The sequence below is a fragment of the Mus musculus genome, chromosome 12 (genome assembly GCF_000001635.26).
Source record: "Mus musculus strain C57BL/6J chromosome 12, GRCm38.p6 C57BL/6J".
Classification (NCBI taxonomy): Eukaryota; Metazoa; Chordata; class Mammalia; order Rodentia; family Muridae; genus Mus; species Mus musculus.
In genome coordinates this window covers 5012834-5029783 of record NC_000078.6, presented here as the reverse complement: position 1 = coordinate 5029783, position 16950 = coordinate 5012834, and the positions used below count along the sequence as shown (strand labels likewise).

Genomic DNA, 16950 nt, shown 5'->3' with positions numbered 1-16950 from the left:
TTCAAGAAATAAAAATATCATTGAGAGAAGAGAACATATTCTTATTCTTTGGGAACAAGAAGATGTTCTTCCTTCTATCACCTCTCCTAATAGCATTTTAGAAAAGTAAGAGAAACCATATAAGCACCATGAACATAGAACTTTTAGTTTGGGTGGATACATCTTCACAGTATGGAGCACGTGGTAGTTGTACATGTGTATGTGGACCGAATCCTTAGCATGCCACTTCCTTGTTTACCTAGGACGCTCTATTCAAACACCCATTTTGTCTGCTAAGCCATCCTGACTGCCCCAGCCTAAAACTTGTTAAGGCGAATGTTCAACTTTTCTCATTAGTAGACACTGATATCAAATCAGAGACTGTAAAGGACTTCAAAGTTTAAATGAGAGTACAATGTTGTATAAAGAGACACAATCTGAGATGCACACGACTTTTAAAGTCAAGCTTTATTGTGAGACTTTTTCCAAAGCCAAGACCTTAGAAAAGCAACTGTCCCTTTGGGACATTTAGTTAAGATTTGAGTGTGTTAAACTAACACAAGACAAATGCTGTGTCACGTGTGCCATCTACTGGTAAGAGGAAACAAAATCCCACTGCAGACTTTAAAACTATTTTAATATTTAAAGAACTTAAACATCTTCTAAGAATGTATTTGCATCTCGTCCCCCCACCCCCACCCATATGTGTGCTCATGCATGTGCAACGCGTGCACTGTGTTCAGGTGACAACTTTCAGTAGGCATTCTCTCCTTCCTTCCTTTGGGGTCTAAGAAGCAAATTCAAGTGCTCAGGCTTACTCAGAAAGCACTTTTGTTTACTCAGATATCTTTCCTGAACAAACCAAAACCTTTGAAGGAGAATATTTGATGTATCTCATGAGTAAACATTAATATCAAATTCAGACTATAAAGGACTTAAAGTTTAAATAGTGCACAATGTTACATAATGGGACACAATCTGAGATTACAGCTTGGACAGATAGTCTTTACTGGTTTCATAGCAACTAAATGCATCCTTTTTAAAACTTGCTCCATATAAATGCTACTTTCCAAAGAGGTCAATGTGGGTGTGTGCAGCTCCCAGACCTCATCAGAGAAGTTTCTCTGCAGCTCATGGCTAACACAGAAACTTATAGCTGAACCAAGTGCAAAAACTAAGTACCCCTGGAGCTCAGCCACAAACGGGCTATCAGCATCACACCCTCTGCTACCCTGCTCTTCTCCACCCCTGGCTCAGGGACCCTTGCAGAAGAGAAGGTGGAAGGGTTGTAAAAGCCAGAGGGCAGGGAGAACCAGAAAAAAACGGTGTCTTCTGGACATCCCATGGTCACTACACCCATGAACTCAAGATGGCTGTGTTGTCTGCACAAGGTCAAGCCATGCAGCACAGAGGCAGGAGGCCTCAAACCCCACTGATAATTGATGTCCTTTGGAAGAGAAGAGAAAAAGAGACAGTTGGGTTTTTTATTTTTATTTTGAAATCCCTAGTAGGATTCCCCCATTCAGTGGAGAGTCCCATACCCAGTATAGATGGACTTGGTAAGTTATTTTATTTATTTATTTATTTATTAAAGAGCATGAAGTTGGGAAGGGTTGGGAATAAGGAATGGATCTGGGTGGAATTAAGAGGAGGAATGGGGTAAATATAGTCAAATTACATTGCATGAAATTCTCAAAGAGTTAATAGAAATATTACATTGTTTAAAAACATGACGATTGGGGCTGGTGAGATGGCTCAGTGGGTAAGAGCACCCGACTGCTCTTCCGAAGGTCCAGAGTTCAAATCCCAGCAACCAGATGGTGGCTCACAACCATCCCTAACGAGATCTGACTCCCTCTTCTGGAGTGTCTGAAGACAGCTACAGTGTACTTACATATAATAAATAAATAAATCTTTAAAAAAAAAAAAAGTGACGATTTGCTCCTTCAAACTCACTCACATTTGGTAAAAAGCATGCTACGGCCAGCTTTGTTGGCAAAGCAATATCATCACAGTTAGACCAAGAAAACAACATTTATCTTTCAAGGCAGGCAGCTTTTAGTGAAACACGAAGACTCCATCAGGAAGATGTCTATTAACATTTGTCTTTCAGAAAAATAATGGATCAGTATGAGTAAGTTTTTATGAAGAGCTAGAAGCTAGATTTTCCTTCTAAATACACCACACAAGGTTAAGACAAATTAGGCTACATGGATTTCTCAAATCAGCATTAGTTTTCCCTTAAAGGACCAAACTTTCTACTGCCAAACCAGCCATCTCCACGTGGTGCTCATTTATACTACATATCATACAAGGAGTGGGGTAAGAGTGAGCCAGAGGGATAAATGTACCTGTTGCCTCCATATCTCTATCCAAAGCTCAGTGTTCAACACCAAACATGTTTCAAGGGTTTTATTTATCAAAAAAAAAAAAAAAAAAAATTAAGTACAGAAAATATCAAGTAATGTTAAAGACAGAATCCTCATTCTAAATCTGACTTCCTAAGCTCCTCTCTGGAAAGGTGACCAAGACTAAAGAGCTATAGACAAAGGGCAGCTTTGTTGGTTGGCCACAGCAAGTCTTAGCTGTAGTTGCTACTGGGCAACACACTCACAAATACTCACATGCACATTTATTTGCAGAGTTGTGCCAGGCATCCATTGGGTTTCTCTGTTTGTGTCGAAACGCCTCTTCCACTCTAGTCTCTGTCTTGCGGGCACCAGCACCATGAGGAGTTATTTGTTCTGCTGTTACTGATAGGCCTGCAAGCAACAGAAAAGAACTACTTAGTTACATGTTCCCAGCTGCATAAGCTAATGCTGTTAGAAAAATCTGAAATATAACACTGAGTTTTAAAATCATTAATTATACCTGGACAGTTTGTAATTCTGGTGAAATTAGTACCTTTTGTTTTAAGATGAGAAAGTAAAATTGATATGAAATGATAAAAATAAAATACCTAGCAGGCCATGCTTATCCTTCAATGCTCAAAGGGGCCCGGCCCTATTTTCACTCATAATCCAAAGAGCTATTTCACAATATGACCATGAGATGATAGGTCTAAAAGTCATGAACCTATCTTACTTGTGTGTGTGTGTGTGTGTGTGTGTGTGTGTGTGTGTGTGTGTATTATGTTCAATCTAGCTCACTGCCTGTCACAGCACAATGTCCTACATTTCATTTCTTGGCTCCGTATTCCTAAGAGTCTGTTCCAATGCAGCTCTCTTCACTAGAACCTTTTCTTCCATGTGAACAGCTTCCTATACCTTAGCTTCTTATTCTAATCTACAAGGAGTATCTCTTGTGTATATAGTTTTTAAATAATGTTATATAATAATTCTCACATCTCTTTAATCCAAAGATCTCTAGCCTACTAGTCATATTTCTACTGCCTACCTGACCTTAGGTCAAACTGAAGATAACTAGTTCATCTTTATACACACAAACAAACACAAACAGTTTATCTTCTATAGTCCCTATTTTGACTGGCAGACTTGGTAACTACTCATTCATTCAGCCAGAAATAAATATTCGTTCCTTTCAAAGGGCCTTCTACAAGGCTAGAGATGCAGCTCATGTTGGCAGAATGCTTGCCTAGTGTGTTTATAGTCCCAGCTTTTAGGCTGAGAAAGAAAGGTAGGAAGGTTATTCTTGGCTTTACAGTGAATTTGAAGGTAGCCTAGGCTATATGAGTCCAAGTCGAGGAGTGGGAGGGAGGGAGGGAGGGAGACAGACAGGCCCACAAAGTGTTCTCTACACAGGGATCACTCATATGCTATTCTTGTTTAGCTCCATCCTTCATTAATTAAAATGTGTATTACTTCACCACCTTTTCCCCTAGTAGTCTGAGATACAATTTATGTAACATAAAAGTCATCTATTTTAAGCATACAATTAAATATTTTTATCAACTATACATTTCTGTAGCCATACACAGAAATCTAATTTGAGGTGCCTGTCTAGGCAGCCACCTGTCTGTTTCTCTCAACATACTTGCCATTTTACATGACGGTCTTTCATGACTGCCTTAATTCACACAGCCGTGCTTTTGAAGTCCTGTGTCATTGCACAGAAGACCGTGGACGTGGTATGCTGTGTTACTCACTAACCAGTAAGCGGACCCTTGTGCTGTCACTGTTATGTCTACCACCCCTACGGAACATTCACGTGCATGGTTCATGTGGGCACGCTTCTCTTGGATAGGTTCCAAGGAAGAGAACTACTGGATAATGCAGCAAATGCTGCCTCTGTGGAAACCCAAACATTAGCTTCCAAACTGGCGCTCACAGCTTTTAACTCAATCTCTCATTTTCCTACAGCACTGAGAATATGTTATTTCTTGCTGCTAAAGTGATCTAACCAATTCATTCCACTGCTTAAAATCCCTCGGTGGCTCTATTGCCACTGGCATTCTCCCCTCCTACTAAAGTTCCTCAAGGACACAGCTGTGCATCTAATAAACCATATGTTCAATTTTGTGTTTCTAATTAAAAATTATAAGTGTTAACAGACTGGAAAAATATTTGTTAAAAAAAGGTTTAAGTACTGATATTAGATGTGAAATGATGAAAACTAAGGTCTCTTCAGCTGTAAATGTAGACATAATACATAATCATTTAAGAATAGAAATCACTGATAAATAAAAGTATATCTGCAAAAAAAATTTCTCTAAGGGGGCTGGAGAGATGGCTCAGTGGTTAAGAGCACCAACTACTCTTCCAAAGGTCCTGAGTTCAAATCCCAACAACCACATGGTGGCTCACAACCATCTGTAATGAGATCTGATGCCCTCTTCTGGTATGTCTGAAGTCAGCTACAGAGTGCTTACATATAATAAACAAATAAATAACAATTTAAAAAAAGTTTTTTTCTCTAAGGAACACATTTCTCTATCATGCACCACTGCACTCAAATTGTCACAGGTGAAGTTTTGAGATGTCCTTGAGAACGTAACATGACCTATGTTGGTATCAGAAATTAGTAATTACAAGGTTATTAATGGAGACAGAGTGCCTCCTGGTGTGCTTGCTGTGTCACAGGAAGATGGCTATGAAACACAGAAGGCTTTGGTCGCATAGCATGTCTGCTTCTCTAACTTACCTCTCTTTATTCTTGCTTCCTTTATTTCTTCACAGAGCTTATTAAACTCAGGATCCAGCTCAGCTGCAATGATGGCATGTGCAGTGTCCTTCAGGGTACAAGCTCTGTGCCTAATAATTTTATCTGTTAAAAATATTGGCATAAATGTATTTTAGATAGAAATGGAATAAAATTAATGTAAGGTGCCTTAAAATAAAAGTAAAAAGATACAGACATTTAAATTATAAAAACATTTTTAGGTAAGAAAAGATTAACCTAAGAGGTGGGTAAAAATGCAAGGTACTCTATCAATAACTTTTAAGACCAACTTTTAAACCAAATAAGGTTTATTTTAAATTTCTAAAAATGATTTTCAATAAAAATTTTAAAGAATCTGGATAGTCACTATGTGCCCCAGAGTTGCTACCGACAAATGCCAGGAACTCAGGGGCCGGTGAGTTGTGCAAGCTTGGCACCCTGACTGCAGTCCCTGGAAGATAGAAGAGAATGAACTCCACAGAGGGGTTCTCTGACCCCACACACTTCCCATAGCAGGTGCATTCATGTACATGCACACACACAAAAGCACACAGTCTACTAATAAAACTAAAGGGAAAAGCTGTTTTTAAAAAGAGTAACTGAGCCGGACATGGTGACGCATGCCTTTAATCCCAGCACTCGGGAGGCAGAGGCAGGCAGATTTCAGAGTTCGAGGCCAGCCTGGTCTACAGAGTGAGTTCCAAGACAGCCAGGGCTATACAGAGAAACCCTGTCTCAGAAAACCGAAAAAAAAAAAAAAAAAAAAAAAAGAGTAACTGGTCAAAATTGTGCTAAAGAACACAAAATATTCTGAGTAAGAAAGATCTCTTTTAAAATGTGACAAAACCTGAAAAATATAGAAAATCTAAAGCATGGGAGATGGATGTAAATTGTAGGCAAGGCCAAACTTTCCAGAATGATCTGATAGTATAAAGTGTGCCTGCTTCACAGGTCACAGCAAAGACTGTGAGTAGTGCAGTGCCAGTGGGGCCCTCTGGAGCTACACGATCAACTCTCGATGTGAAAAGGCAAGCAGGACAAGGTAACTAGGACGGTCTGAAGCCTGCAAAGCACACTGTAAGGAGGTGAACGCAGGCCTCAGTTCAATGTCACTCTCTGCTGCGCAGCAAGTTCCAACCCAGGCTAGACAACTTAAGACCCTGTCTCAAAAACCAAACCCAAAACAAATGACAAAGAATGCAAAATTAAAAAAATATTTACTTCTCTCTCTAGCAAAAGCATAAATAAAAGAGTTTTTATTTATAAGATTTATGATTAGGAAGCCATAGAAAGCTTCTTGTGGAAATCTTATAAAGCCAAACACAGCTCTCTAAATGTTCATCCAACAAACACTGTCGACAATACTAGGAAAACTGAAGTAATGACTTTACAGTAATGGGGGGGGGGGAATCAGACATGCTTCCAATAAATTCAGACGACACAGGGAAGCAGCATTGAGTAAATCCCAGCTGGAGAGAAGACGCAGGAGCTAAGAGTGCTCGGTGCTATGCTAGAGGAGCAGAGTTCAGTTTAAAACTCAGATATAAACATCTTTACAATGCTGAGTGTGCCAATCCATAAATACATTATGTACCTTCATTTACTTAGCTCAAGAATTTTATCAGGCATTTTTATACCTTTCAATGTATATATTATATATCTTTTTGTCAGATTTCCTATTTGATGATAGAATTTGATAAGCTAGAACTTTTTTTAGACTTATTTATTGACATGTATGAGTGTTTATGGCTGCATGTATGCTTGTGCCCCATTTTTGTGTCTGGTGCCCAAGGAGGTAACAAGAGGGCATTAGAGATGGGGAGGATATGATCATAGATGTGTGTGCAACATACACTGGACAGGTGTCTGTGTCAAAAAATAAATATTCTACCAGGACAGCCAGAGCTATACAGAGAAACCCTGTCTCGAAAAACCAAAAAAAAAAAAATAAATAAATAAATAAATAAATAAATAAATATTCTAAAAAATAAATAAAAGTGATAAAGCTCCCAACAGTTGGGATTGTGTTATATATAAATATATGTTGAGGTATGAACCCCTAGTACTTAAAAATGTGACTGTATGTGGAAATAAGCCACGCTAAAGAGGTAACTAAGGTAAAAAGAGGGTGGGCTCTAATCCAAAGTGCCTGGTGCCCTTTTAAGAGGAAGTCTGGATACATTAGAAGTATACAAAGACAGAGAAAGAGCTCTAGTGAGAAAGCCATGTGGTGAAGCGTGAAGAGCACTCTCAGGAGAAACCAAATTTTCTGACTCACTTGAACTAATTCAACCCAACACTGTGAGGAAAACTTTTGTTGTTTAGGCTCCTGGTCTGTCATATTTTGTATGCTGATCCTAGCTGAGAAATACAATGACATATAGACTAATATATGGCATACTGGAGTTGTATTATCAATCTATCATAATACCAACACAATTACACATCTCTGTCTCGAGGAATAGGAACTGTCACAGACATTCTTATATACCAAGTACCCTGCTCAGTAAGTCGGGCATGACAGTCCTAGTTAAGTACTAACAGAAATAAATAGAAGTGAGTTTGGTTAAGTCTGAAATTCACGAGGTACACTATGACAGATCAAATTGGAAATGTACTGAGGGAGACTACAGACAGCTCCAAAAAAGTGAGTGACTCTGAGGACTATGATCCCATGTAATTGGTACAAAATGCTAGGATTCTGCAAAGACTTTAAGGACAAATTTTCAGCAAAATTAGTCAAATGATGATATGTCTAAGAATTATTTGTCCTAGAAGGGAAGGATGTTACAAAACCAATAGTGCAGAGTAGTCTAACTTAGTTCACTGTGTACCTATCCCAAAGATAATAATTAGTCAAATGCCTAGTCCTGGTCACATTCTGAAGCTATAAATTAAATCTCGTATCACTTCACATCTCCTTTCTACCACATTATCCATGTGTGAGAAATTCTGGTAAACATGTAGTCATTCATGTTTACTTCCAAAGACTTTTATCTTCTCTGTATAAGTAGTTCCCCCATGCCTCCGATGTGTGTTCTGCCGAGAAGAGCACTGTAAACATTTAAATAATAATGGGTTTTTTAAAGATTTATTTATTTATTTATTTATTTATTTAATGTATGTGAGTACACTGTAGCTGTCATCAGACACACCAGAAGAGGGCATCATTCCCGTTACAGATGGTTGTGAGCCACCATGTGGTTGCTGGGAATTGAACTCAGGACCTGTGGGAGACTAGTCAGTGCTCTTAACCGCTGAGTTATCTCCCCAGCCCAATCATGGGAGTTTCTAATACTAATACAACATTTATGCAATTTCTATATGCTACATAACAGACCCTGGGTTTGTTTTACAGATACATGCATAACAAGTGGCTCTGCTTCTAAGGAGAAAAAAATGCTCTCCTGGGTGGGGTGTGACCCAGCTGAAATGGCATTCCTGAACTATAACACGGCTTTGTATCAATCTTTAAAGAGCAGGGGAGGAAAGTCTCAGGGATATCAGGCAAGCAAACATGAGCCATGGCCTCTAGTAAAACCACCCCACTCTACAGTACAAGGTATACTGAATCAGAAAGCATTGCTTCTTCACTTAAATTTATATAAATATATAAAATATATCAATGGTGTCATCATAATTTATCTACTAGAGGGAAATTGGATTTATTTCCTCAACTATGCTTCTCTAACAAACATTTAGGTTCATTTTCATAATCCCTAGATTATTTCCAAATAGTGTGGTCCAGGAACTGTAATAAACACAAAGTGGGGGTCACTCGAGCAAATATGTATCAACAGCCAACCTTTAGTGAAATACTTCCCAAACGCAAAGAATCCCGCTAGAGGTTTAGTATGTTTCATTTGAACCACGCGGAAACACTGTAACATTCAATAATAAGATAATACACTTATCTACTCAACAACCCCAACTAAAAAGTTCTTTTGTTATCCCTACCCTATAGATGGAGTAACTAAGATTTAGAAAACTTAACTCATTACAGTTTAAGCCAGAGAACAACAGCATAGACAAAAGCGTAGGTCAGAATATAGAGCTTACAGTCACCCCACACCACACCAAGAGCTTAGGGCACAAGGTCAACACCAAGCTTAGCCATTCCCATCTGATCCCATTTGAGGGACAAAGGAAGGGAGAGAAATGAGCTTGCAATTCAGCCTGTTTCTTAGTACCTATCCTGAGGCAGATGGCATACACTCTAGTAGCAGAACAAACTCCCATGGACACAAATTCAATGCACTAGTTAACAGAAGCCCTCAGGCTTTTTGTATATTTTTCACCATTTTAAAAGATGAACATTCTTTGATCCAGAAACTTCACTTTAAGAAATTTATCCTAACAAAAATATGAAGATATACATACAACTAATTATAATTTTTATTTGGGGGTATAATTTTTATAAGGGATCCCTTATAGTTTTATAAAGGGTGAAATTCAGGGCCTTACGCGTCTCAGGAAAGCTCTCAACCACTGTGCTTTATCTCCACGTCCTTATTATTATTGCTGCTGTTGTTACTGTTACTATTATTATTTTGAGAGTCTTATTAAGTTGCTGGAATTATGTATTTGTGCCATGTTATAAGAATATTTATTCATATTTATGATCGAGGGAAAAAACTCAAAGTCCTAACATGTTTGGGAATAAGCCATTGCCATATCACATCTACCTATAATTTTTAAGTGTGGGACAAACCTACTCATTAATAAGAGTTTCAAAAAATGTTAGAGTATATATACAAACACACACACACACACACACACACACACATATATATATATACATATTACATCATTTTATAGCAAAGAGATGTATGAAAATGTCCAACCTTAGCCATTACATTTATTCAGGCCAACATTCATACACATAAAATAGAAATAAACCACTTATAAAGCAAATAACAAAAACATAACAAGGAAATATCCTAACACAATAGTAAAAAACTTAGTACCCACTAAGCCCTCCTATGAAAATATTTTATTCTGTTTCTAAACATGAAATAGGATATTATTGATTACTATGGTCTAAATTCAGATGGAAAATAATTTCATATCGAATGGAGAACTCCATGCCATACTGCTCCATGGCTTAAGTTGAGAAACACTATTTCCAAATACAGATAGAGTGTCTTTAAAGAACAGAAACACAAATCCTTTAAAAATAATTCCTTGTGTATTACCTAGTAAGAAACAAAATCCTCACTGAGTGAGGAAAGTAAAAAAACCACTCCAGATAACTGAGAGTTAGCCTAGCATGGTCAGTTAATCTTAGTGTACTCACATTAAAAACAGCATCACACGAAGCCACTGTGTGACCATGATGGGCCAAATAAAAACAACACCACTCTGAAATTACATCTAAGCACAACAAAATATGAACACTATCCTAACCACAAAAATGGCCAGAAATAATTCTGCTCTCACTAATACCACTGTCTGGTAGGAGACATTATTTCATGCACGTTGAGTTCAGAAGACAACTTATAGGAATTGATGCTCTCCTTCCAATATGTGGGATCAAACTCAGGTCTCCAGGCGTGGTGGAAGACTTACCTGCTGGGCTGTCTCAACCAGCTCATTCCTAAGTTCCTAGAATACCTAACTACTACATGGCCCCACTACCTAGCAACATCCAATTTACTTCTAAGCCCCACTCCCTCACAGTTTCCCTAAGATTATGTAACACAATACTAAATCCTCTATGATTCCCATGAAACAGTCTGGTATAAAACCATCCCTATTTACAATAATTCCATCTTCTTTAACTAGATATGTTCTTAGTGATTTTCCTTGGGGAGCAAGGACAAGAGTTGGAACTACAGACTCACGGGCATATTCAACACACAGCTCACTAGATAGATGATTCCCAGGATATGTATGAATGTGATCTTAACACTTTTGAGGATGACATCATGGTATTATGTCAAAGGATAGACACCTCTGGAAAATACAGGATGTAATTAGGAGTAAAATAAAATCACACAAGAGTACCTCCAATCTACAGAACAGAAAACACTGTAGAGGAAATTCTGGTATAGTATTGGGCACGGTGTCACACACCTCTGATTCCAGCACTCAAAAGGCAGAGGCAGGTGGATCTCTCTGTGACTCTTAGACCAGCCTAGTTTACATTATCAAGCTACAGGCAAGCCAGGAGCATACAGTGAGATCCCGTCTTTAAGGGGTTGGGGGGTAGGGGAAGTAATAAATAAGTTTATCCAACCCTCAGTTCCACAAATTAAAAATCCTGTGTTTAGTGGCACTACTGATGACAACTGATATTAGCTAAACAAACAAATTTTAAGTTCATTTCCTAAATATTCCATCAATCTGAAAAAAATTAGAACTCAGTATAAAAACTAAAAGAAAAATGGTAACTAAATCCTGGACGAAAACCACGGTGCCTAGAAATGCAGGACGTTCCGAATTAAGCCTGGTATTTCTAGATAGGTTATTACTTTCTCAGAATTCCTAAACACACTCATTTATCAACCTGAGAGAGGCTTTAATGTCGCCACAGTGTCCTTACCTCCGGGGTCCTTGTCTGGGTTGTATTCTAAAGCATTGCTACAGATGAGGTCAATATCTTGCAGGAAATCTTTAGCCGTTAGATAATTATGTTTATCAATTTTAGTTATTACTGTCGATAAATCCATTGGTTCTTTGATTACTTCAAGGTAATCTGAAACCTACAACAAACAGGACACTTTAATGAAAATTATATCTGTGTTTGCATATGCTTTGCGTCATAAAACCAACAATTAAAATCAGAACACTTTAAAATTTAAATATAGGTAGTCAATTATAGAAGAATAAAATTATGCTGCTTATTCCACTAAAGTTACTGTCTATACTTTCCATGAAAAGCTTCATGGTGCTCATCCTGACCTCTGAAACAGACGGTAAACCCTTTAGGTTTGTCTGAGCAGAGAGCGTGTGGGTGACACACGAGCAGCAACAGTAACTGTTCTACCTCACGGAAAAGAAAAACAAAGGAAAGTGAGAGTTTTCATACTAATACTTGCTGCTATGTGGCTCTTCTTGTTTGGTTGGGTTTTGTTTGTTTGTTTTGTTTTGTTACTTTATAAAAAGGCAAACAATTTCATGGAAAGTATTTTCTTCTCCTTTGGAGTCATTACACACATTTTGAGTCAATCAAATGTAAGTAATTGTTTTTTTCTAACTAACTAAGGGTTTGCTGGACTTGCCTCTGCACATAACTTTTTTTATAGAGAGATATTAAGTCAGGAATAGATTTTCTGTCACATAACCAGTAAGAATTAGCAACCTATGTCTACTGTTTTCTCAAGTAGAAACTTCAAGTCAAATAGTGATTATGAAAGCAGTTTCAGAAATTCCTAAAACTAGCTCAGGACCAACTTCCGGGCAGTTTCTGAAATGTGAGAGTTTGTTTTCTTACAGCTTCTGAAACCACTGATGCCATGGTTTTAATTTATGCACAAACATATGCATACTCATGCATGTAATTTATGTGTTTTTAAATTTTTCAGTCCATCAGTCAGATGTGACTGTCAGTCAGCTCTAAGGGGATCTTATGCTGGCAGCAATGGAACTATTAGTTGGACTCTGAGACCTTGTCCTTGCTATAGAAATGGAAACAGAAACATTAACAAACAGAAAAAGCACCTTCAAGTTTTAGACTATTAAAAGGATTTTAGTACATGCTTAATTTTAAATTCAGCATGTTTTTAAAAATGTTTTGCTTTCTGTAGTTGACCTTAAATTTAATAGATTTTAGCCACTTCTAACTCATTCCTTGAATATATACACTTAGGGGTATGTGTGACTTTTTGTTTGGTTGGTTTTGGTTTCTTGAGACTAGGTTTCTCTGTGTGCCCTGCAACTCACTCTGTACACCAGGCTGGCCTGGAACTCAGAAATCTGCCTGCCTCTGCCTCCCAAGTGCTGGGATTAAAGGTGTGCGCCACCACCACCAAGGCCTATACTTTTATGTTTTAAGCTACTTAGAAATTATCTTGTTTTTGTGTTTGTTTATATAGTGGATTACATTGATGGATTTCTGTATATTAAACCATCCCTGAATCCCTGGAATGAAGCTTACTTGATCATGACGGATGATCGTATAGATGTGTTCTTGATTCAGTTAGCGAGAACTTTATTGAGTATTTTTATATCGATATTCATAAGGGAAATTTGTCTGAAGTTCTCTTTCTTTGTTGGGTCTTTATGTGGTTTAGGTATCATAGTAATTGTGGCTTCATAGAATGAACTGGGTAGAATACCTTCTGCTTCTATTTTGTGGAATAGTTTGAGGAGAGTTGGAATTAGGTCTTCTTTGAATGTCTGATAGAACTCTGCACTAAACCCATCTGGTCCTGGGCTTTTTTTTTTTTTTTTTTGGTTGGGAGACTATTAATGACTGCTTCTATTTCTTTAGGGGACTGTTTAAATTGTTAATCTGATCCTGATTTAACTTTGGTACCTGGTATCTGTCTAGAAATTGACTATGATATAAAAACATAAAAAAGGGCAGGTGGTGGTGATTCACGCCTTTAATCCCAGCACTCGGGAGGCAGAGGCAGGCCGATTTCTGAGTTTGAGGCCAGCCTGATCTACAAAGTGAGTTCCAAGACAGTCAGGGCTATACAGAGAAACCCTGTCTCGAAAAACAAAACAAAAAAGAAGAAGAAGAAAGGAGAAGAAAGTAGAAGAAGAAAGAAGAAGAAAGAAGAAGAAAGAAGAAGAAAGAAGAGAAGAGAAGAAGAAGAAGAAGAAGAAGAAGAAGAAGAAGAAGAAGAAGAAGAAGAAGAAGAAGAAGAAGAAGAAGAAGAAGAAGAAGAAATTATCTTGTTTTTCAAAATACTGTTATCCTTCCCCTGATACTCCTGGTTTCAGCTTTGAGAGCAAGCCCAGAATAAACATGAATCAGAAAAGAAGATCCTAACATTAACAAAACAGTTACCTAAACCTTACTCAGTATGCCTAGCCCTTTCCATTTCTTTACCATGATTTATAAAACTTATATTTTCTTAAAGGCAGATGACAATTGAAATCTGCCAAAATTTAGTGATTAGGAAGAAAACGTTTCTTGAGCAAGAGAACTAGTTCGTCTCAGCATGGTGGGCCAGCTCTTTCTTTAAGTGCTTGATTCCAAACACACCTTCAGAGGAAGTGAACTGTTTTGTTTATCTTTTTAAAACAGTCTTTAGGACTAGGGCATAGCTTAGTTGGTGGAGTCATTGCAAGATTTTGAGTTCAATTCTTAGAACCATAAAAAGAAACCTTTACAATTAGCGTTCGCTCTCTCTCTCTCTCTCTCTCTCTCTCTCTCTCTCTCTGTGTGTGTGTGTGTGTGTGTGTGTGTGTGTGTGTGTGTGTGTGTGTGTGTATGTGTTACTTAAGGTTAAAAGAATAAATTAGACATATCTTTCAGGTCCTATTACTCCAGTAAGAAAAGGCAGAAGGTAGCTACAATGGAAAGGACAAAATAATGTGGGCTTTCAAACACAGTGGTCATGCCTATAATTCCAAATTTTGGGAGCTAGAAGATTGTAAGTTTAAGGTCATCCAGGTCTAAATAATGAGACTGTGTCTTGAGTTTAAAAAGACTATGGGCTTTAAATTAAAAAAAAAAATTTCAAAACTTGGCTATATTACTAGCCAAGTTCCTCAACTGTAACACTGAACAGTAATAAAAATGACCTTCTTGTGTGATTTGAAAGTTATCAAATCTACACACTGTGGTTAAACATTCAACTGAAAACGTTGACAGTCCCTTTATTCCGAAAGAAGGGGGAAATGTAGATTTTCAGAGATCACTAACTCAGGCTTTCCAGTCACAGATGACGTAATGATTCCAAAGGAATCTGCTCAGGTCCAAAACCACAGACTTCACAATCAGGACACAACATTCAACTTTGAATCACTTTATAATTCAAATATTCTTAATGACAAAGAAAGAAAGAACTAGACACCAAAACTGCTCAAACATGGAGTCTGAACTATAAGAAGAAGGCCAGAAAAGATTATATTGTGCTCATCCATGCTATATTATCCCAGGATAAAAAGTTTTTTGAATTGACAGCACTCTGGCATATTCCAAATGGAAAATTCCTTTTCTCACCATCACAGACCAAGTTCCCACAATTACACAAAACAATACACGTACATAGTGAGGAATTTTCCACTGGGAGCAGAGAAAATCTTTGGAGAGGAAAACAGTGTTAGGATCATGGGATGTGTTTAACTTTTAGTGGCATCTCAGCAAGAGGCCGTTCTAAAGTAGAAAGACTAAGGCAGTTGGAGACTTGACCACCTCTTTCTGCAGTTAAGGAAATGCCAATGTTGGCCCAGTAGGTTGATACCAAAACAGTTTTAAAGCAGGATTTATCCTGGAATAAAAATAGTCTATTATGGACATTTCACAGGAGTAATTTTAATCCTCCTCTTAAAGAGTAGGTGATCACAGAGAAAAATAATAATTAAGAGGACATATACAAATTGGTCACTAATTTCACTCAAAAGTCACCAGGTGTTTGCTGGTAACACTGGTAGTTATCACATGGATTAAAATTTCACAGGCTAGGGGTAATATCCATGCCTTTGCTTTTTTTCCTTCCAAAAAAGATGTCAATATTTTTTTTCTTTTAGCCAGTTCAACTTCACTGTTTGCACACTACTGAAACAAGACCTCTTCAATATCCACCGGTTTGCTGAAGATGTTAAAGCGTTTATCTGTGGCCAGCCTCTTGGTAACGTCCCTGAGGAACAACCGCAACTCTCGTAACGTATTTTCCTCCTGGTCTTCCATCCGATTTTTTTCTGATTCTGATAACTGACGAGGAGGTGATGGTAGTGCAAGCGGAAGCACTTCCATAGCACGAAGAGCTAAAACAGTGGAGGGATGGTTAAGATTTAGGATGATAAGCCAGGACTCAATTGGTATTCTGGTATTCTTTCAAAACATCTGTAAAGAAGCAAAACTACAAGTCCACATACCATGACAATCCAATAAGTAAAACTTCAAATGGAAATTAAAAGGAAGTAAGAGAATAACTTCACTTCACTAAGTAATGTACAACAGGTCTGCTAGTTCTCTAGAACTCTACCCTAGTATTCTGAGAACCACAAGGGACAGTGAGCAACACCTACAAAAATGGGAGAAAAATAAAAGTAGAACTGTGTGTGTGTGTGCACACGTGCACTTGTGTCTGTATGAGGGTGTGTGTGCATACACACATGAACTTGTGTCTGTATGAGGGTGTGTGTGCATATACACGTGCACTTGTGTCTGTATGAGGGTGTGTGTGTACGTGCACACATGCACATGTGTCTATGAGGGTGTGCACTGATGCATGTGTGTCTAGGCAAAGCAGGACAATGTCCTCCCTATCTTTCTCTGTCTCTCACTGAAGCTGGAGCTTTTCAGTGAGAATGGCAGCCAGCAAGCCCCAAAGCCCCTTCTGTTTGTGTCCTTGTTCACAGCTGGTTACACGTAGCACTGAGGCGCTCTTGCCTTGTGCATGTCCTCGTGCTAGGACTCTGAATTTCAGCCTTCATGCTTAAACAGCATATGCTCTTAACCACTAGGGCCTCTCTCCAACTTCACAAAGCAGAAAGCTCAAAAAAGGAAACAAAAAATTAAGGCCATGGAAGACATGAAAACGCCATATATATATATAATCTAAGGTTTTATTATGAACCTAAAACAAAGTAAACTCCTTAAAACATTAATGTTTCTACTTTAAAATATTCTTTTAAAGAACTGGCAAAATAGATGGACATGGACTGTACAATATTAAGCAAGATCACCCAATCTCGGGGAAAAACCCAGCCCTACACGTTCTCCCTCGTATG

The 16950-nt window shown here is 38.0% G+C and overlaps 1 protein-coding gene across 6 annotated transcripts in view; it reads right to left on the bottom strand.

The window, feature by feature from the left end:
• The window catches only part of Atad2b (ATPase family, AAA domain containing 2B), a 132993-nt gene that overhangs the window by 17613 nt on the left and 98430 nt on the right, over positions 1 to 16950 (bottom strand). For 3 of the 6 annotated variants that reach the window (XM_006515116.4, NM_001362349.1, XM_030246779.1), the window contains 4 exons: positions 15785 to 15981; positions 11642 to 11801; positions 5080 to 5202; positions 2604 to 2741 (listed from right to left, as the gene is read on the bottom strand). In XM_006515116.4, the coding sequence (XP_006515179.1) occupies positions 2604 to 2741; positions 5080 to 5202; positions 11642 to 11801; positions 15785 to 15981 (618 nt within the window). Of the gene's footprint in view, positions 1 to 2603; positions 2742 to 5079; positions 5203 to 11641; positions 11802 to 14433; positions 15982 to 16950 lie in introns of those variants that run through there. The other 3 variants (XM_006515117.4, XM_017315117.1, XR_381193.4) reach the window with 2 other exon arrangements.